Source organism: Phalangium opilio, unplaced genomic scaffold (genome assembly GCF_054372755.1).
Source record: "Phalangium opilio isolate 3A_F unplaced genomic scaffold, DU_Popi_V2 ptg000041l_1, whole genome shotgun sequence".
NCBI lineage: Eukaryota > Metazoa > Arthropoda > Arachnida > Opiliones > Phalangiidae > Phalangium > Phalangium opilio.
In genome coordinates, this window is record NW_028324165.1 from 944,635 (window position 1) to 966,841 (window position 22,207).

Below are 22,207 nucleotides of genomic sequence, written 5' to 3' on the forward strand. Positions count from 1 at the left end.
CGGTCATTCTAATTGAAATTAATTAAAAACCTGTTTTTTAAGGTACAAAAAAGCTTTCATTGTTTAGTTTATATACAGAATCATCAGAATGCAAACTTAACCTAATAAACGTATGATAAAATAAACTGGACAATATGAACAAACAGTAAAATTCTCCCATTAAACCCCTATACGTGAATACACCTACTAAGTACTAAAAAAAAGAGCATGAATTCAACGGTAAAGTTAGCGACAATTTTCCTGCATCTATGTAGACAATAAACACTAAATAGACTTGGAGACCACCTCTATGAAGTATCTTCGTAATATTGTTTAAATTTTCTTACAACTTTCAAATTCAGTGTAACGATACTTAAATAGTGGTAAATCATAAAACTAAAATGTTACTGGCCCAGAATAGGACGTTCTTAACAGGCTTAAAGGCTAGGGGTTCACTGCATTACCAGTCTATAGAAGAACTCAATCAAACCACTCTAAACCCGGCAGCTAATATATTTTGATTAAAATTTCATCACTGAAACGTTCCTAAGACATTATACAGAATGCAAACTTATCCTAATAAACGTATGATAAAATATACGTGACAATATGAACAAACAGTAACATTCAGCCATTAAACCTCTATACGTGATACACCTACTAAGTACTGAAAAAAAGCAAGAGCATGAATTCAACGGTGAAGCTAGGGTTAGCGACAATTTTCCTGTCTCTCTTGCTTCTTTTGAAACCATCTACTACCACGGCTGGTGACGAAGTTAAAGTAATTAAAGACGCAAATGAAGATCCAGGACTTTTAGCAAGTACTACGCCAAAACCTGAAGAAACTTCAGACAATTTAAGTGGTAATGAAAGTTCCGAGGAGTCTGGTGGCAAAAATGGAACTCGTTCGAAAGAAGAAAAGCTCAAACGTTTGGAAAAGCGCTTGGAACAATTCGAAAAACGTATCCAAAATCGCCAGGAAAAGGTTATGAAAAAATTTGAGAAGAGATTGGCAAGAATTGAGAAAAATATTGAACGTAATTTGAAACAAGTTTCCGGTATGAGGGTCAGTTTTGCCATGGAAGCAACGAAACTAAATAATAGTTTGGAGAAATTTAAAAGGGAGATGACCATTAAAATTAGTCAATTATTACGGTAAGCGTAGACTTAAATACTGTAAATCCAGTTGTAATATTAATTGATGTTAAATAAAGCCTTTGAGACAATATTGTTACTAATAAATTTTACTATCAGTTCGTAATGGTTTTATGAATAACTAGCAAAATCATATTATTATTACTACTTTTAGAAAAAAGGTTCGGCGTTGACCGTTAAGACATTTGGTTAGTTCCGGCCGCCATTTTAATATACTGCAGTATATTTAAAGCACACAACCATAGAGCCGGCATGGTAATTATTCGGTAAATAAGGGTGCTTACATCATTTCTAAGAATGGAAAGTTTTCTTAGAGATTACCTAATACAATTGTAAAGAACAATATATATTCAGAAAATAAAAACATTTTGTAGTACAACACATTTAGTAAATGTTCTGTCCAAGTTTGCTGAGTATCTTTAACTATAATCCATTTTATTATTCCTAGCAGAAGTGAATCATGATCCACTTATGTTCCTAGTGATTACTACGTAGATGTCGGATTAAATGGCTCTTCCGTGCGCTGCCATAATCACAATGATCACATTTGACTTTCACCACTGTGAATGAGTTGATGTCTTTTCAAAGCATTCTTCCACGTACTTGCATAGTCACATTGATCACATTTGAAGGGTTTTTCACCTCTGTGAATGCGTTGATGTCTGAACAAATCACTATTCCGTGTGTAAGAATAATCACACTGATCGCATTGAAAGGGTTTTTCACCAGTATGAATGCATTGATGTCTGGTCAAATCATCCTTAAGCGCACCTGCATAGTCACACTGATCACATTTGAAGGGTTTGTCACCACTGTGAATGCGTTGATGTCTGATCAAACCATTCTTCGTCGTACTTGCATAGTCACACTGATCACATTTGAAGGGTTTGTCACCACTGTGAATGAGTTGATGTGTGATCAAATTAATCTTCTGCGTGAAGGCATAATCACACTGGTCACATTTGAAGGGTCTTTCGCCGCTGTGAATGCGTTTGTGTTTGATCAAATTACTCTTGTTCTTGCTACCATAGTCACACTGTTCACACTTGAAGGGTGTTTCACCACTGTGAATGCGTTGATGTCTGATCAAATCATCCTTTCGCGTACTAGCATAGTCACACTGATCACATTTGAAGGGTTTTTCTTCGTTACCCTTCTTTGTGTGACGTTGTGGACCCCTTTTATATTCAGCAGAATATTTGATCCGAGTTGAACGTTTCTTCCTGAATTTCCCTACAGAAATATATTAATGAAATATAAAAACGACACATCATTTACAATATAGTATCAAAAATACATTAACATTCAAGCGCACTACGAAAACTCATTGTTTTTTTTATTAAAGTATGAGTAAACGACCTTATAAACAACAAGTTGGGAAACCAAAATAGACCTCTACGAGTCGAGACGTTGTTCTTAATCAAATATAATTTATATTGATTATTTTTATCGTCAGTAATTTAGCTTAATATTAATATCAAATCAACCTTCCACGCACTTGCATAGTAACACCGATCACATTTGAAGGGTTTTTCACCACTGTGATTGCGCTGATGTTCGATCAAATGAGACTTCCACGTACTAGCATAGCCACACTGATCACATTTGAAGCGCTTTTCTTTGGTATCCTTTCGAATGTCCAGGTCGAGCTCCCTTTCATTTTCAGGTGAACATTTGTATCGAGTTGAACATTTTTTCTTAGATTTTCCTACAGAAAGGAAATAAATTAAAACTTCATACGATATCAAACAATTCGCATCACAAACATTTCTATGTTCAAAGGCAATTGATATAACAGGTTATGCTTAGGCTTAAAAAAAACAAAGGCAAACAAAACAAGTTCAGAAACAATAATCGATGTCCGAGTCGAAACAGAGGTTTCCAAAGGTTTGACCTTACGCGTTGGGATAACATGGGAACGTGGAAGATTTTTTTAATTCCTGGTATCAGTGATATCAACCCCGCAGCTTGGTCGAATTTGGAAATTAACTAATCGTGACTGCGTGTGTCATAAAAAACTAACAAACAACTTTCTCAAATATATATATATATATATATATATATATATATATATATATATATATATATATATATATATATATATGTGATTCTAATTTCAAACTTAGAATATCTATATCTATATAAACCAAAGTCCTGACTGACTGACTGACTGACTGACAGACTGACTGATAATCAACGCCCAGCCCAAACCGCTTGCCCTAGAAGGCTGAAAATTTGCAGGAACGTTACTCATAAGTAGTAGGCGCGTACTAAGAAAGATTTTACCAATCCGCCGCCATCTTAAAAAATGGCGCCCAGAAATGTAAAAAATATTCTCTATGCAATTAAGTACGCGCGTTTCAAGCGATTTCAGAAATATTTAGTACACTGGTTTGCTTTAACCTTAAGACGGGCTGAACGGTCTTTCGGGTTCGATTTTTCGCCATCTTTTAAAATGGCGCCCAGAAATGTAAGAAAATATTCTCTATGCAATAAAGTCCACGCGTTTCAACCGATTTCACAAATATTTAGTACAATGGTTTCCTTTAACCTATAGACGGGCTGAAAGGTCTTTTGGGTTCGATTTGTTGCCATCTTTTTAAATGGCGGCCAAAAACTTAAAAACCCTTCTTTATGGAATAATGTCCGCGTGAAAAGTTATAAAATGTGTCGCGACGGGCTGACGGGCAACGCCGAGTGCCTTCGCTCCAAGGGGTGCTACAAAAATATTAGTCATCAGTAAAATCTACACATTCTTTATATCATTTTAGATGGAAGTTCTTATTACACGCGAGCGACGCCGCGGGTAACGGCTAGTATATATATATATATATATGATTCTAATTTCAAACTTGATCCCACGTTAGAAATTTGGGTAGAACTGAATGCAAACTTTCGCATGATCAACGTACAATAAAATACACGTGACAATATGAACAGCCATATTCTGCCATTAAACCTCTGTAGGTACATGTTAACACCTAAAAAGTAGTGAAAAAACACAAGTATGAAGTCAAGGATAAAGTTATGTGCGGACACTGGGACAAACGACGATCTTCCTCATAGAGCCTAACATAGCGGGTGGGTAAAAAGGAGAGGGTGTCGGACAGCCCCTTTAAGCTTAGCGACAATTTTGCAGTCTCTCTAGTTTCTGCTGAAACCAACTAGCACCAGAAGAGATGACAAAGATGAAGTTATTAAAGAAGCAAATTAAGATTCAATGCAATAACATATAAATCAATCATTATGGTAAAATTTTTATTCTTTAATAGCGAAGATGATATTCCATTTTTAATATAAAATATTGTTAATTATAGTCAAATATTCAATATTGTTCGTGAAGTATTTATAAATAACTAACACAAACATAGTATTACTACCAGTTTCCCGTTAAGACGTTAGGCTAGTTACATTTCACAATTTTATAATACGATATAGCCTGTCCGGTGATTAATCCGTAACGATAGGCTTTTACAATTTTCCCACGAACGAAAACTTTTTCTTAGTGAGCATCTACTTCAGTTGTCAAGAACAGCAAAGTGTGAAAGAAAATTAAAACACGTTGCGCAATTAACACATTTTGAAATGGTTCTTTCCAAGTTTTAAATTGCTGAGTATGCTTAACTACAATCCATTTTAGTCCAAGAGATTATTACGTTGATGTCTGATCAAATTACTCTTCTGCGTGAATCCATAGTCGCACTGATCACATTTGAAGGGTTTTTCACCGCTATGAATGCGTTGATGTTTGATCAAATCATTCTTTTACGTGCTGCCATAGTCACACTGATCACAGTTGAAGGGTTTTTCACCACTGTGAATGCGTTGATGAGTGATCAAATTACTCTTCCGCGTGCCTTTATAATCACACTGATCGCGATTGAAGAATTTTTCACCACTGTGAATGCGTTGGTGTCTGTTCAAATCCTTCTTCCACGCACTTGCATAGTCACACTGATCACATTTGAAGGGTTTCTCACCACTGTGATTGCGCTGATGTTCGATCAAATGAGACTTCCACGTACTAGCATAGCCACACTGATCATATTTGAAGGGTTTTTCACCGCTATGGCTTCGTTGATGAGTGATCAAATTACTCTTCCACGTGCATTTATAAACACACTGATCGCATTTGAAGAATTTTGCACCACTGTGATCAAATCACTGTTCCACGCACTTGCATAATTACACCGATCACATTTGAAGGGTTTTTCACCACTGTGAATGCGCTGATGTTCGATCAAATGAGACTTCCACGTACTAGCGTAGCCACACTGATCACATTTGAAGCGTTTTTCTTTGATATCCTTTCGAATGTCAAGCTCAATATCCCTTTTATTTTCGGGTGAATATTCGTATCGAGTTGAACATTTTTTCTTGGATTTTCCTACAGAAAGGAAATAAATTAAAACTTCATACGATATCAAACAACTCGCGTCACAAACATTTCAATGTTCAAAGGCAATAGATATAACAGGTTATGCTTAGGCTTAAAAAGACACAAAGGCAAACAAAACAAGTTCAGAAACAATAATCGATGTCCGAGTCGAAATAAAGGTTTCCAAAGGTTTGACCTTACCAAATCTAATATATGCGTTGAGAACGTGGAAGATTCAAACTTGATCCCACGTTAGACACTCAAGTAATACAGAATGCAAACTTCCCCATAATAAACGTACAATAAAATATACGTGACAATATGAACAGCCATGTTCTGCCATTAAACCTCTGTAGGATAACACCTACTAAGAAGTGAAAAAACGCAACCATGAATTCAACGGTAAAGTTAAGCTTAGCGACAATTTTGCAGTCTCTCGTTTCTGTTGAAACCAACAAGAACAAGAAGTGATGACGAAGTTAAAGTAAATATGATTATTCAAGTATTATGGTAAAAATATCATTCTTTAATAGCGAAGATATAATTACTGATACACCATTTGTCATATTAAATATTGTTAATTATATTTTTTAAAAAAAGGTTACATTAAATATCGTCGTGAAGGTTTTATAAATAACTAACACAAACATCGTATTACTACCAGTTTTCCGTTAAAAGACGTTAGGCTTGTTACATTCCACAATTTTGTAAAACCGTGTAGCCTGCCCTGTAACTATTCCGTCACGACTGGTTTATTAGTTTATTGTAATTTTTCTAAGATCGAAAACATTTTGTTAGTGAGCATCTACTACATTTGACAAGAACAGCAATGTGTGAAACGAAAATGAAAAAGCGTTGCGCAATTGACACATTTTGAAATGGTTCTTTCCAAGGTTTAAATTGCTGAGTATGCTTAACTTCAAACCATTTTATTAGTCCATGTGATTATAACGACGATGTCTGATCAAACTAAGCTTCTGCGTGCTGCCATAATCACACTGATCACATATGAAGGGTTTTTCGCCGCTATGAATTCGTTGATGTATGATCAAATGAACCTTCTGCGTACCTTTATAGTCACGACGATCACATTTGAAGGTTTTTTTTACAATTGTGAATATGTTGATGTCTGGTCAAATTACACTTCCGCGCACTTGCGTAGTCACACTGATCACATTTGAAGGGTTTTTCACTACTGTGAATGCCTTGATGTCTGATCAATTTAATCTTCCACGCACTTGCATAGTCACACTGATCACATTTAAAGCCTTTGTCAACACTGTGAATTCGTTGATGGATGATCAAATCAACCTTCCATGCACTTGCATAGTAACACCGATCACATTTGAAGGGTTTTTCACCACTGTGAATGCGCTGATGTTCGATCAAATGAGACTTCCACGTACTAGCATAGCCACACTGATCACATTTGAAGCGCTTTTCTTTGGTATCCTTTCGAATGTCAAGTTCGAGCTCCCTTTCATTTTCAGGTGAACATTTGTATCGAGTTGAACACTTCTTCTTGGATTTTCCTACAGAAAGGAAATAGATTAAAATCTCATATGATATCAAACAACTCGCGTCACAAACATTTCAATGTTTAAAGGCAATTGATATAACGCGGTTATGCTTAGGCTTAAAAAGACACAAAGGCAAACGAAACAAGTTCAGAAACAATAATCGATGTCCGAGTCGAAATAGCGGTTTCCAAAGACCCGACCTGACCTTACCAAATCTAATACATGCGTTGAGAACGTGGAAGATTCAAACTTGATCCCACGTTAGACACTTGCGTAATACAGAATGCAAACTTCCCCATAATAAACGTACAGTAAAATATAAGTGACAATATGAACAGCCATGTTCTGCCATTAAACCTCTGTAGGTGCATGATAACACCTACTAAGAAGTGAAAAAACACAATCATGAATTCAACGGTAAAGTTAAGCTTAGCGACAATTTTGCAGTCTCTCTCGTTTCTGCAGAAACCAACTAGCACAAGAAGTGATGACGAAGTTAAAGTAAGGAAAGAAGCAAATTATGATTTATCAATTATTATGGTAAAAATATCATTCTTTAATAGCGAAGATATAAGCTTTCCCCCTGATTCGATTAATCAAACTTATAGAACCGTCTGAGTCTCTATTTAAAGACAACGCACAGTCTGCTTTATGCCTTAGTGTGAATTTTAATTTCGATCCAGCCCGAGCCGTTAAATCTTTGCAGACAATTGTAATTAAACATTAATGTGCATTGCACATTACACAGGGAGCCCACTCTTAAATTTAAATTCCTTATAGGAAAAATAGGAATTTTTTTTCCGGAATTATAGGATTTTATAGGAGAAAAAAAAAATGTGTTTTTATAGGAAAACATAGGACGAAAAATGCTCATATATAATACAATTTTGGGGCTTAAACTACGTAGAAAAAATCTCAAAAAATAAAAAATAACAAATTGGATTTTACTTTGAAAACTCAGAAGAACTTAATTAAAATATAATATAATATATAAAAAATCCTAATTTCGGTGTCTATTCAAATGTGATCTCGATAAAAAAACAGCTAAATTTTGATAAATTTGATGCTAAACTATACGAAAACTTGGACTAAGTCAAAAATATAGGATATTATAGGACCTTTCATGAAATTATAGGATAATATAGGACTGCTTCAAAAATATAGGAATTTATAGGAATTATAGGACCCGTAGGCTCCCTGCATGTTATCTAAAGAAACTTTGTTAAACAGCCCGATATGTACCTATCCTATGAATGTGTTTATGTGCAATCAAGCTACTCTTCCGAGTGCTTCCAAAGTCACACTGATCACATTTGAAGGGTTTTTCACCACTGTGAACTCGTTGATATATTATTAAACTACTCTTATGCGTGCTGGCATAATTACACTGATCACATTTGAATGGTTTTTCACCACGGTGAATACGTTGATGGACGTTCAAATGACAGCTCTGTGAGCTGGCATATTCACATTGATCACATTTGAAGGGTTTTTCACCGCTATGAATGCATTGATGTGCGATTAAAGTACACTTACGGGCAGTAGCATAGTCACACTGATCACATTTGAAGGGTTTTTCACCACTGTGAATGCGCTGATGGACGTTCAAATCGTTACCAATTTCCAATTTATTCTGGCACCCCCTCTCTATTGCCAAAGTATTGTTACAGTTACTGTATGGATGGCCCCCTTAAGAAAGTAGCTCGAGGGGCCATTGTTAAGAGTTCAAAAACCCTGCGAGAAGTTCGCCCTCGACACCTGTTTTTCACCGTATCCGAACAATACGCTGTTTACGAGAAAAGGGATAGTATGGAAAAATACCAGGGTTGTGAAAAACAGGAGAGGACGAAAGGCTTGAGGGGGAGTAGATTTTGAGTTTGGGACAAGAAGGAGGGAGAGAGTTTTTGGCGCGCGACTAGCGAGGTTAGCGAGAGTGTAGAGCTTGAGTGTGTACCTTTACGTGGATTTATTTGTTACTTATTTGGATATTAAAACCTTTAAAACCTTTAAAACTCAAAAAGTTAAGTGTAATTATTCGTATAAACGCCTACACCTACAACAATTTGGTGGCAGAAGTGGGATAAATGCAAAGGTGCTCCGTTACGCCTTACGGTTAGGCGAGATATGCCGATAATTACGCGATCTACAACCGCGAACGTGTTGAACAAACCCGAAGAAAACTCGGATAATTGTGAAAACGGTGCTAAAGTGTCCGACGAAACCTTCAGCGACTGTTTCGACATTACGGGCGACGAAAACAACTTTTCTGGCTCCACGGAAGTGGAACATTCGGACGCAGAGACAAGCGACGACGAAAAAGAATCCACCATGGCCTGCAACGGAAACCTAGGAATTCAGATAAGTTACTTTTCTGCTGATTTTGGGGAATCTGCGTCCGATTGGGTAGCCGCTTACGAACGATTGGCTATACAGCAAAAGTGGACGCCGGCGGTAAAATTAAGCTCCGCCGCCAATTACTTCGTTCCTAATAGTACCGCGCACCATTGGCAACGCGTTAAAGGAGAATCTTGCGCTGATTATGATACGTGGAAGAAGGAATTCCTAGAAGCCTTCCCAGAACAATTTACTAAGGATGACTGGTACATACAGATGCGCTCCCGTAAACAACAGCCAAACGAAAAGTTAGAAGCGTACGTATTTGCGAAGTTAAATTTATGTAAGAAAAGTGGGCTCGGACCAGACGACGCTGAATCAATTAAACATTTAATTTGGGGTTTGGCTAATCGTAACCATGCTGCGGTTATAAGCGCGGAGCGTTATACCACGTCTAGCGAGGTGTTAAAGCAGGCCATACAATTAGAACAGTCGGATAGATCCCATACGATGGACTCCTTTGGCTCAACCCCTACCACCTTTCCCGGCCATCAATTCATGTCTCACGGAGCTATGTACGGACATTTACCGAACGCTTTTTATCCCATGGCCGGCCCCCAAAACGCTCCTTATTCGGAATACCCCCATTTTGTGGCCCCGATGATGCAGCCCCGTTACGCGCCCCAGCCGCCATGCAACCCGCCGTCCGTTGCGAAACCCGGGAGCGAAGACGCCCGTGCCGAAGATCAACTAAAGGTCGTCACTGAGAAGTTAGCTCGTCTGGAAAGCATGTTCGAGAAACTAGCCGAGGAGAGGAAAAAAGAACGGAAGGAGTCGGCCGAGTACACGAGAAATGTCGCTCCCAGAGAAAGCCGTTATAGAGGGGTAATTACGGTTTTGGAACACAAAACTATCAGCAAAACTTTTACCCGCGGGGTCCGCGATGCTATCAGTGCGAAAAGGTCGGCCATATTGCGAGAGATTGCACCGAGACCCCACAGACGTTCCAACAACGAGCTCAGGCCTTCCGGAGTCAAGACATGGGGCCAGGCAACAACTCCTCTCGATTTCCGGGAAACGGGAGGTCAGTTCCGCAATAGGGGTACCGGGACTGTCAGAAGAAATAACCCCACTGCCCCCGCTAACCAACACTTGCATGGTACCGATTATAAACACAGTCGTGGACGCCTTGGGAGAAGTCAAAACTCTTTTGGATACGGGAGCACGGAAATCGGTAATCGACGAGAAACTGGTGATGGAAAACAACCTACGGGATCGGGTAAAAGCGTGGAACGGGCCACCCGTTATTGGGTTCGATAAGCGGTTATCGATGCCCCTTGGCGTTATCGAGATAGCAGTTACCGTGTGCGGTTTCGAGTCGATACGCGTCGAGTGTTTCGTAGTGAGTAATTCCATTTTACCACTAGTTCTCGGTGTCGACTGGTTCAATAAGTGTCGGGCGGGTATAGTGTTCGCTGACAACGCGTTTCATCTAATTGGCGTGAGTCAAGATGGTCAAATCGGGTACGTGAATCCGCGCTCAGTGATTATCGATGAGGCTAATCCTTCGCGAGAGCCACAGTGCGCGACGGTCGAAGAACAGCGAGAGATTCCTCAAAGAATAACCAGAGACGTCTACGAGGTGGAAGGACCACACAACCCAACTGAAACCTACGGTAAGAACTTTCCTGTACACACGGTGGAAACGAAAGAACAGACGTTTGACGTTGTCACGGCGCGAGAGGTAACAGTCCCTGCTGCGTCAGCCACTTTTATTGACGCGTGTATACCTTGTTGTAATTTTAATTTGTATAATGATGCTAGTATTTTTGTGCATGCCCACATGTCTAGTAAGCCAGGAAAACAATTTAATGTACCCGCGAGTTTGGTTTCCTCTCGTGCAGATAAGATTGATGTTTTTGTTGTAAACTGTAGTGATAAGCCTTTAAAATTTAACAAAAATGAAAAATTGACTAAAGTGAGTGAGGTAGCAAATATGGCCATTGACCCGGAGGAACCATTCGAAATTGCCTCCGTCCAAGTTAAGGATGAAAATGACAAGGTAGACACCCACAGTCCCATAGAGAGCGAAGTAACCCTAGACACGGATGTCTCTCGGATTGAGTTGGGAGAGGACTTGGACGAGGGTCAAAAGCGGGAGGTTCTATCTCTTTTAAGGCAATATCGTAGTTGTTTTGCTTTTAGTATCAAAGAATTGGGTAAAACAAATATAGCCGAACATGTTATTGACACGTCAGACCATCCTCCGATTAAGCAGTATCCTCGTAGGGTTTCTCCCGCTGAGAAACAAGTGATCTCAGAACAGATTCAAGAAATGTTGGATGCCGGAATAATTCGTGAATCGTTCAGCCCATGGTCTAGTCCGGTTGTATTGATCAAAAAGAAAAACAATACATGGCGTTTCTGTGTAGATTACCGTCCCTTAAATCAAATAACGAAAAAGGACGTTTACCCTTTGCCGCGCATAGACGATACGTTAGACCGGTTGAGTGGAAGTGTTTATTTTAGCAGCTTGGATCTTCGTAGTGGGTACTGGGAGATGGGCGTGGCAGAAAAAGACATCGAAAAAACGGCATTTACTTCGCACGAAGGACTTTTCGAGTTCACGCGTCTTCCGTTCGGATTATGTAACGCGCCTGCAAGCTTCCAGAGGCTAATGGACAGAGTCCTTAAACACCTGAAATGGTCCATGGTACTGGTGTACCTAGACGACATTATAGTGTTCTCGAAAACATTCAAAGAACACCTAGTGCACTTGAGAGAAGTTTTCACGGCGGTGAAGAGTGCAGGCCTTACCTTGCAGCCGTCGAAATGCGTCATTGCCGCCGCCGAGATAAAATATTTGGGACACGTTGTCAGTGCCTCTGGAGTAACACCCAACCCGGAGAAAGTACAAGCTGTTCAGCAATTCCCCGTACCCGGATCGGTTCGCGAAGTGCGGGGCTTTCTGGGTCTCACGTCGTATTAACGTAGATTTGTAAGGAATTACGCTGAGCGGTCACACCCGTTGACCCTATTACTTCGGAAAAACCAACCCTGGTGTTGGGGTGAAGCGCAAGGACGAGCGTTCGAAGATCTAAAGGAAGCTCTACAAACGGCACCCATCCTTGGACATTTCGTGGAAGGTCGAAAGACCTCGGTTCTTACAGACGCGTCGGGTCACGGTCTAGGAGCGGTCCTGGTTCAGCACGACGAGGAAGGCAAGGAAAGAGTGATCGCGTACGCGAGTAGAAGGCTAGATGACGCTGAAGAAAAACGCCACTCAAGTGAACTGGAGGTCCTAGCCGTGGTATGGTCTCTCGACAGGTTTCGACCTCACTTGCACGGCCGAGAATTTGATGTCGTGACAGATAATAGTGCCATTATTTGGCTGCAAAAGAACAAGAATCTCAGTGCAAAATTCGCGCGTTGGGCAATTCGCTTGGAAGAGTATCACTACACCCCAATCCACCGAAGCGGGGTGAAACACCAGAACGCAGACGCGTTATCGAGAGCCCCAGTAGAAGAGGTAGATCCGAACAACGAATCTGAAGAAATACCAGTGTGCGCCAACATGAACATGACAGAGCTAGCAATGGCGCAGCAAACTCTTCCACAATTGAAGGACCTCCATAAGAAATTGCGAAAACTGGAAGAAATGGGGGTTGAGGCAAGGGTTTTCGAGTATACTATGAGGGAAGGAGTGTTGTACCGAGACAACCCCTTCGGAGATGACAGACGTAAGTTGCTGGTCATTCCGCCTACCCTTAGGAGGTCGGTATTGGATCTCGCCCATGATTCAGAAGCTGGAGGTCATATGGGTTTCGACAAGACGCTGGCCAAAATTAGAGAAAGATATTGGTGGCCTCGTATGAGAAAAATGGTGAAACGCTATGTCGAAACTTGTCCGCCTTGCCAATACCGCAAAGTGCCGTCCAAACCTCCCCCAGGTCTTCTGAAGCCAATTCCTCCGCCCCATCGACCGTTTGAGATGGTGGGCATTGACCACTGTGGGCCATTTTTGGCATCGAAGAACGGTAACCGACATATTCTAATCGCCATTGACTATCTGACACGCTGGATAGAAGCGAAGCCAGTGCCCAGCACCGAGTCGTCCCATGTTACGGAATTCGTAAGAAATCAGATCGTCCATCGACACGGTAGTCCCAGGCTACTGATTAGCGACCGGGGAAGTTCCTTCGTGTCACAAGAAACAGAACGCGAACTAGAGAAATTGGGAATTAAGCACGCCGCCAGCTCTAGTTACCGACCGCAAACGAATGGTCTGGTGGAAAGGGCGAATCAATCAATGGCGAAAGTGTTGTATAACTACGTGGACCCGAAACATACTGATTGGGACGAACATCTGCCGGCGGCCGTGTTTGCCAGCAACACTTCTGTTCAAGCCACGACGCAAAAATCGCCGTTCGATCTCCTCTATGGCCGGATCCCCATCCTGCCGGGAGAAGCTAATATAATTTGGCCTCTTGATGAACCCCAGTCTATTGACGACCATCGCGCTAAAGTAGAAGTAGATAGGCAGCAGGCAGTAGAACGTATCCATGCTAGCCAAGAGAAGCAAAAGGAGAGATACGACAAGGGCAGACAGATGGGTCCAACTCATGAACCGGGAGACCTCGTCCTGGTGCGAAACTTCGCCAAAAAGAAAGGAAGGACTACCAAACTCTTGCCTCGGTATCGAGGCCCATTCCAGGTCCGTAGTCAAGTGGGGCCTTTAAGTTACAAAGTAGAAGACCCCGTCTACCTTCGCACCAATAACAGACATCATGTTCTAGGCGTCCACGCGTCACACATGAAACCTTACAAAGTGAGGGACTTGAACGATTGCGAAGATTTAGATGACCGAGAAGAAAGTTGGGACGAAGACCACCCGGATCTAGACCCAGAGCCGGAAACGACCCATGAGAACGGCTCAGTTCTAAAGGCGCCGCCACCGAATATCGCCCCCAGACCCCAGAGAATCCGAGCGGCTCCCCAAAGATATGGCAACCCCATACCTTACTACCTCCAAGTTTTAACCGGACGACTACTTAAGTTTAATTACAATGGTTGAACGTTAATTTTGCTTTTATTTGTTTTTTATCACTTTGATTTTTTTTATGGTAACTTTAAGAGTTTAACTCGTTTAGTTTCTTTACATTATACGTAAATTCTCATTTTAATTCTAATGTCATTTCCATGCGTCAAGTGTTATTTTAGATTGATGAAATGTTAATCTAGAGTGTGTGTCTGTAATTTTTAGAAAAAAAAAGAAAAGAAAAAAAAAGTCGAATGAGGTCATTCGAAAACGTAGGATGGCCGAGAATTGTTACAGTTACTGTATGGATGGCCCCCTTAAGAAAGTAGCTCGAGGGGCCATTGTTAAGAGTTCAAAAACCCTGCGAGAAGTTCGCCCTCGACACCTGTTTTTCACCGTATCCGAACAATACGCTGTTTACGAGAAAAGGGATAGTATGGAAAAATACCAGGGTTGTGAAAAACAAGAGAGGACGAAAGGCTTGAGGGGGAGTAGATTTTGAGTTTGGGACAAGAATGAGTGAGAGAGTTTTTGGCGCGCGACTAGCGAGGTTAGCGAGAGTGTAGAGCTTGAGTGTGTACCTTTACGTGGATTTATTTGTTACTTATTTGGATATTAAAACCTTTAAAACCTTTAAAACTCAAAAGGTTAAGTGTAATTATTCGTATAAACGCCTACACCTACAACAGTATTTTGGGTCGAAATAAGCACCAGTGATGATAAGATAAGAGTGAAGATCCTTGGGAAAGGGATCATTTTAAGGGTTTGTTTCATTATTCAAGTGCTACAGTTCAAATTATGGAGAATCTTAAAAATAACATAAAAAGTGTGAACGTTTCGTCCAATACATATAAATATGTTACAACCACAACGACTGAAAATTAGCATAGATTAGCGGCTTTTTGCCCAAGATTAGTTTTCATCTAACTTTAAAGCGGAATTTTTCGGCCTGATTTTCCGGCAGGGAGTCTGTGTCTCCCACATTCGCGATTTTTGGAAGATGAAAGCCAAACAAGGTCGATCTCAGAGCAGTTAAATAATGTTCACATCTGATCAAAGAACCATTCTCGGAGCTAGTATAGTCACACTGATCAAGTTTGAAGCGTTTTTCTTCAGTACCATTTGTAATGTGACGTTCAAGATCAATTTTATATTCAGGAGAATATTTGCAAAGAGTTGAACGCTGCTTCTCGGATTTTACTTCAGAAAGCAAACAAACTGAAATTTGTCACAATTTGAATCAAACCTACAGCACTGTTCAATAGCACTTGATAAAACCGGTCATGCCGAGGACAAAAATGGCACAAAGTTAAAGAAAAAAAGTTCGGAAAACAAAATTAGTACCGCTCCGAATCGAGATGACTGTCTCCGAAGATTTTACTTATCAGAAAGTGGAAACTAATGGTTGTTAATTATTAAGAAAATATTTAAGGTTTTAGTCTATTGCAATATGAATATGCTGATAAAATAAATTGGAAGAAAAATGATATGGCTGCCGTTATTGAAAGGCGTTATAATGTCCTCTCCTCTTTTTTGGTTCTAGGTGATCAAGTTAAAATGCAAGTAACTGCAATTCGTTAACACGTAACACCAAATTAAAGGGTATGAGAAGCTTCGTTTGAAAAACCTCTGATTTATATAGCAATAGATAGAATTAATTACTGTGAATTCAAATATATCAAGCTTTTAATTCTCCGATTTCTAGTTATTTGGCAATATGCATTTGAAAATGCTTCATATGAAATTATTTAAAATCCACTTTTTAAAAGTTTTTAAGAAAGGCTACAACGTTTTCTTGTTTTTGACGTCACGCACGCGAGATGGTGCCACTCTCTCCGCGGACAGAGCTCGAGACGCGTATAGCTCGGCTAAGCTCGCGCTCGCGCGTAAGCCGCGTATAGCTTTCCCGCGCTTTTTTTCTCAACGTCATAGTGATGTCATAAACCAACCGAACAAGCTGACAAGACAAAATTATTTATATATCGAAACTGAGTTTTCGTGATTTTTCAATGGATTTTAAAAATAGAAACTTTGGTTCAATTATATTAAAAACATTATATTTTGAAAGTAGAGACTTGAAAGTGTAATATAATACCACTTTCGTGCTGAAATATGATATGAAATTGTAAATTCTCATACCCTTTAAGCACTTTGACTGGCGGTACCCTTTTGAGCAGAATATGATGGTGGAGAAAGTGGAAAATTTTCAATAAGTCGGATATCATTATAATTTGAGGATTGGATGGTCACTTCTCCCACGTAGGTAGTCACGCAGTGTAAGCGGTGTATGTGACAAAATCGCGATTTACTTATTGCAACGATTAAGTCAGAAGAAAAGAAATCGTCTTGTATAGTTTGCAACGACTATAACATTATTTTGCCGAAAAGCTCTGGCTCTACCCAAATCTCAAGGATGTTTACCTTAAAGCGGGTACAGTGGTTCCCCTACAAGGTGACTTTCCTTACGAACTCCAGTTTTGGCTTGGCGAAGGCAGGAGGTATATGTGGGCGGTATTTTACATTAAGTCATTTTCAATATATTACAAATGGTATCCATTACATTTTCAATAATAGATAGTTTCATATTTCCTTATTAGAGTTTGCAAGGTCTCTCCCCGCTTGTTAAAAGGGGTTTTCCTCCGCGGTCTAACCCAGTTTCTCCTTTCCATTAAGACTTGCAGAGGTTAACGGTAATAGTTAGTATAGGGCGCTGTAGGTTAGCTGTGGCATAGGGGCTAGCCACCAGACTTGTAAATAGTGATAATTTCATCGGGAGCCCTGCGGCTCCCGACCGACCCCCCCCCCCAAAGCAGGATTTTCTTGGGTACCCGGGGCTCCCTAGACCCTAGTGGACGAAGGTAAATAAACGTAGTAGCCCGAAAGAGGAGAACCAATAACGTCAACTGTGCGCGAATAAGGTGCGCGTTAAGAGCCGCCGCGTCTCACAAATTTTCCCCTCTTCTCAATACGGATGGATCACGGCTGCCTATGCGATTATCTCTCCCTATTTCCCTCCTCTTTGGTTATGGGAGAGAGCTCTCATCGACCCGAATTTTTCAGGGCACCCGGGAGGTACCCGAACCCCACTAAAAATATTTTTTCAGGGTGTCCTGTGAATTTTCTTGGGTGTCACAGGCTCCCTGGTACAGTACCCCCTATTTACAAGTCTGCTAGCCACCACCCCTCTATGCATTGTAAAGAGACCCACCTGTAAACAAGCTACAGGCTTATGTGGAAATCCCTTCATAGACAAAGCTTAGATTATTATTATTATCAGTAAGACCAAAAGAGGTAAGGCTTCACACACAAAGTATGCATCTTGGGCCTAGGTGAGCTACACGATATATTTGAAACGCTTCGTATAGAGCCTCCTAGCACGCGAAGGACAATTATTCGGTGACGCGGTTCCTTCGACACTACCTCAAGAACCGATTGGCCACTTGCATCAAAGAGAATATACCAAGAGGAGCAGAAACTTTGTAAAAAGGGACCGGCTCTGAACTTGGAGCAACTAGTAAATTTTCCAGTCAAATAGAGGGGCCACTGGACACGTGTCCTATAAGAAATTTTTCATATTTCCGGCCCTGTAGCCACCACCAAAAATGAGTAGTCGACATAATTGAACCGATAAAAGGCGTCGCTGCTTAGCCAATCAACACAAACCGGATCTAGTTACGACCAAAACTGTGGCCGAGCCTTTCAAAAGCCTTGTGAAAGGCTAGACTTTCTGCTCCTCTTGGTATATTCTCTTTGCTTGCATAGATTCGAGAACTGCTATAGAGACGGAGTATGGTCTCTAAAATATTCTTTAGGTGAAATTATTCACAGTTTCAAAGACCATTGGGAGTAAAGCACTAAGGTCTTATCAATCTGAGCAACGTTTGCTTGGGCTTTTTAAGACACCAAGGACGGCCGGGTACCTGCATTTTTAAAAGGGAATTTTTTCTCGTCCGGTGGCCACGGAGCTCAGGCTCAACCGCTGAATTTAGGCAATCAAGTTTTGAGCTTAATATTTTTCGCAGGGACAATTTTGCGTTTAAATTTAAAGTTAAAAACGTATTAATTTAAATGACGCAAAATGTTTTGAAGCTTTAAAATGCTAAGGATTGAGGATGAGGTTGAAAAATCCAGGGAAGACAGAAAGTAATCAGGGTTAGAAAGGACGGGGTTAAAAAACCTGTTAGGGGAACTACCACTAGAAAATTTCGAAACATCCCCTGTTTTTGGTGAGGTTTCTACTGTAAGTGGCTCAATTTTGACGATTTTTGGGTCTTATGTTCCAGTCCCGAAAATCGCTGTTGACCCTTAGCGTAAAATGACTTACCAATTTCCGAACTGGCAGAAGTTGTATTACTTTCGGAACTACTTGACGAGCTACTTTCGGATGTATCAGAGCCGGACACTGAAGTACTATCTTCAACTTCAATCGGTATTCTTGGTAAATCGCTTGGCAAGCACAGTTTCATAGTTTCATTTTGTCTATTATCAGTTTTCTTTGAATCGATCGAGGTGTTTTTGGACTGCCCTTACTAAAATATTGCATGATAAAAAGGTAGATATTACATGAATTTCACGTAATTGTTACCAAGTACATGTGAATATTACGTGACACGACGTGTCAATGATTATCACTTGTGTTTGAGAAGTATTTCATTAGTGAATGCCAGCTCATTAAAGTGTCACGTTAGATGACTTTTCATACTCAAGGTGATTCATGGGTGACACTCGCATCACTAATATACACCCATGGATATCGGTCACGTCATAAGTTTATAAGATATGTTCCATAAGTATGTCACTACCTATACATCGTAATGCTAGTGGCTTAATGAGAGCTAGTTCAAGAACGACGCGAGAATTGACTACACTCGGTTTTGCAGTCCATCCTCCTATTTAGTCTATACTAAGCCTTTGACAGCGCCTCACCAGGCGTCGCTTTACGAGAATCTATGACGTTTCGCCTACGTCACTTCATGACAAACTCTCATTAACGAGTGACACACTTATGGAACATATCTTATAAACTTATGGTCACGTTCAATGTAAAACCTTAATGAAATGAGGGTTCCTCAGGTGAATAGCATCCAAAAATCACTTCGGTGCTCAGTCGATTCTGTTTGTTAAGAACTCAGTGGGTGCATGTCGGATGAATATCAGACATCAAGTATACTTCACTGGGTTTATGTACACCTTGTTCAATATTGGACATTTAATATTCACCCGAGTTACACCAGCCGCGTACATTACAAACATTAGTGAATTAAAGTACAGTCCGTCATTCATCCAAGAACGACCAACAGTAACTTATATAAAACGTAGTGAATATTGAAGATTCGATATTCACCCGAAATTCACCAACTGCATATATGTCTGGTGTATCTCAGATCAACAAAGAGTGATAAATTATCACTTGTATCTCATATTAATAGAGAGTGTTACATTATCATTTATGTCAAGTGCATCTCAGATAAATAATGGGTGACAAATTATCATTTATGCCAGGTGTATCTAAGATTAATAGCGACTGATAAATTACCATTTATGTACTGAGGTTGGTGAATATTACACATTCAATCTTCACCCGAGATATACCAGCTTCACTCGTTAGAAACCTTAGAAAATTAATGTGTGGTCCGCGATTCATCCAAGAATCACTAACACCAACATATACTGTATAAACCATAGTGAATATTGTAGATTTGATATTCACCCGAAATTCAGTAACTGTTATATGTCACACGCATAAATGAATTGTCAGGTGTATCACAGATCTGTAGCGAGTGACAAATTATTATTGATATCAGGTGTATCACAGATCTGTAGCAAGTGACAAATTATTATTGATATCAGGTGTATCACAGATCTGTAGCGAGTGACAAATTATTATTGATATCAGGTGTATCACAGATCTGTAGCGAGTGACAAATTATTATTGATATCAGGTGTATCACAGATCTGTAGCGAGTGACAAATTATTATTGATATCAGGTGTATCACAGATCTGTAGCGAGTGACAAATTATTATTGATATCAGGTGTATCACAGATCTGTAGCGAGTGACAAATTATTATTGATGTCTGGTGTATCTCAGATCACTAACGAGTGACAAATTTTCATTTATGTCGGGTGTATCTTAGATCACTAGCGAGTGACAAATTATCATTTATGTCGGGTGTATCTCAGATCACTAACGAGTGACAAATTATCATTTATGTCGGGTGTATCTCAGATCACTAACGAGTGACAAATTTTCATTTATGGCGGGTGTATCTCAGATCACTAACGAGTGACAAATTTTCATTTATGGCGGGTGTATCTCAGATCACTAACGAGTGACAAATTTTCATTTATGGCGGGTGTATCTCAGATCACTAACGAGTGACAAATTTTCATTTATGGCGGGTGTATCTCAGATCACTAACGAGTGACAAATTTTCATTTATGGCGGGTGTATCTCAGATCACTAACGAGTGACAAATTTTCATTTATGGCGGGTGTATCTCAGATCACTAACGAGTGACAAATTTTCATTTATGGCGGGTGTATCTCAGATCACTAACGAGTGACAAATTTTCATTTATGGCGGGTGTATCTCAGATCACTAACGAGTGACAAATTTTCATTTATGGCGGGTGTATCTCAGATCACTAACGAGTGACAAATTTTCATTTATGGCGGGTGTATCTCAGATCACTAACGAGTGACAAATTTTCATTTATGGCGGGTGTATCTCAGATCACTAACGAGTGACAAATTTTCATTTATGGCGGGTGTATCTCAGATCACTAACGAGTGACAAATTTTCATTTATGGCGGGTGTATCTCAGATCACTAACGAGTGACAAATTTTCATTTATGGCGGGTGTATCTCAGATCACTAACGAGTGACAAATTTTCATTTATGGCGGGTGTATCTCAGATCACTAACGAGTGACAAATTTTCATTTATGGCGGGTGTATCTCAGATCACTAACGAGTGACAAATTTTCATTTATGGCGGGTGTATCTCAGATCACTAACGAGTGACAAATTTTCATTTATGGCGGGTGTATCTCAGATCACTAACGAGTGACAAATTTTCATTTATGGCGGGTGTATCTCAGATCACTAACGAGTGACAAATTTTCATTTATGGCGGGTGTATCTCAGATCACTAACGAGTGACAAATTTTCATTTATGGCGGGTGTATCTCAGATCACTAACGAGTGACAAATTTTCATTTATGGCGGGTGTATCTCAGATCACTAACGAGTGACAAATTTTCATTTATGGCGGGTGTATCTCAGATCACTAACGAGTGACAAATTTTCATTTATGGCGGGTGTATCTCAGATCACTAACGAGTGACAAATTTTCATTTATGGCGGGTGTATCTCAGATCACTAACGAGTGACAAATTTTCATTTATGGCGGGTGTATCTCAGATCACTAACGAGTGACAAATTTTCATTTATGGCGGGTGTATCTCAGATCACTAACGAGTGACAAATTTTCATTTATGGCGGGTGTATCTCAGATCACTAACGAGTGACAAATTTTCATTTATGGCGGGTGTATCTCAGATCACTAACGAGTGACAAATTTTCATTTATGGCGGGTGTAATTCAGATCACTAACGAGTGACAAATTTTCATTTATGGCGGGTGTATCTCAGATCACTAACGAGTGACAAATTTTCATTTATGGCGGGTGTATCTCAGATCACTAACGAGTGACAAATTTTCATTTATGGCGGGTGTATCTCAGATCACTAACGAGTGACAAATTTTCATTTATGGCGGGTGTATCTCAGATCACTAACG

The 22,207-nt window shown here is 40.0% G+C and overlaps 1 protein-coding gene across 1 annotated transcript; it reads right to left on the bottom strand.

The window, feature by feature from the left end:
- Nucleotides 1-1,207: 1,207 nt before the first annotated feature.
- On the bottom strand, nucleotides 1,208-20,744 carry LOC149679189 (uncharacterized). Its single transcript, XM_089834851.1, has 4 exons — nucleotides 19,454-20,744; nucleotides 18,729-18,933; nucleotides 2,633-2,842; nucleotides 1,208-2,367 (listed from the first exon to the last, which is right to left on the bottom strand). The coding sequence occupies exons 2-4, from the start codon at nucleotides 18,868-18,870 to the stop codon at nucleotides 1,676-1,678; spliced, it is 1,044 nt and encodes a 347-aa protein (XP_089690977.1). The 5' UTR covers nucleotides 18,871-18,933; nucleotides 19,454-20,744; the 3' UTR covers nucleotides 1,208-1,675.
- Nucleotides 20,745-22,207: the final 1,463 nt, after the last annotated feature.

Coding starts and splice junctions, on each gene's coding strand:
- LOC149679189 (XM_089834851.1), bottom strand. CDS start 18,870: ATGAAACTGTGCTTGCCAAGCGATTTACCAAGAATACCGATTGAAGTT. Junction 2,843..18,728: donor TTCTGCCAGTTCGGAAATTG/GTAAGTCATTTT, acceptor TCCTTTCTGTAG/GAAAATCTAAGAAAAAATGT. Junction 2,368..2,632: donor TGATCGGTGTTACTATGCAA/GTGCGTGGAAGG, acceptor ATATTTCTGTAG/GGAAATTCAGGAAGAAACGT.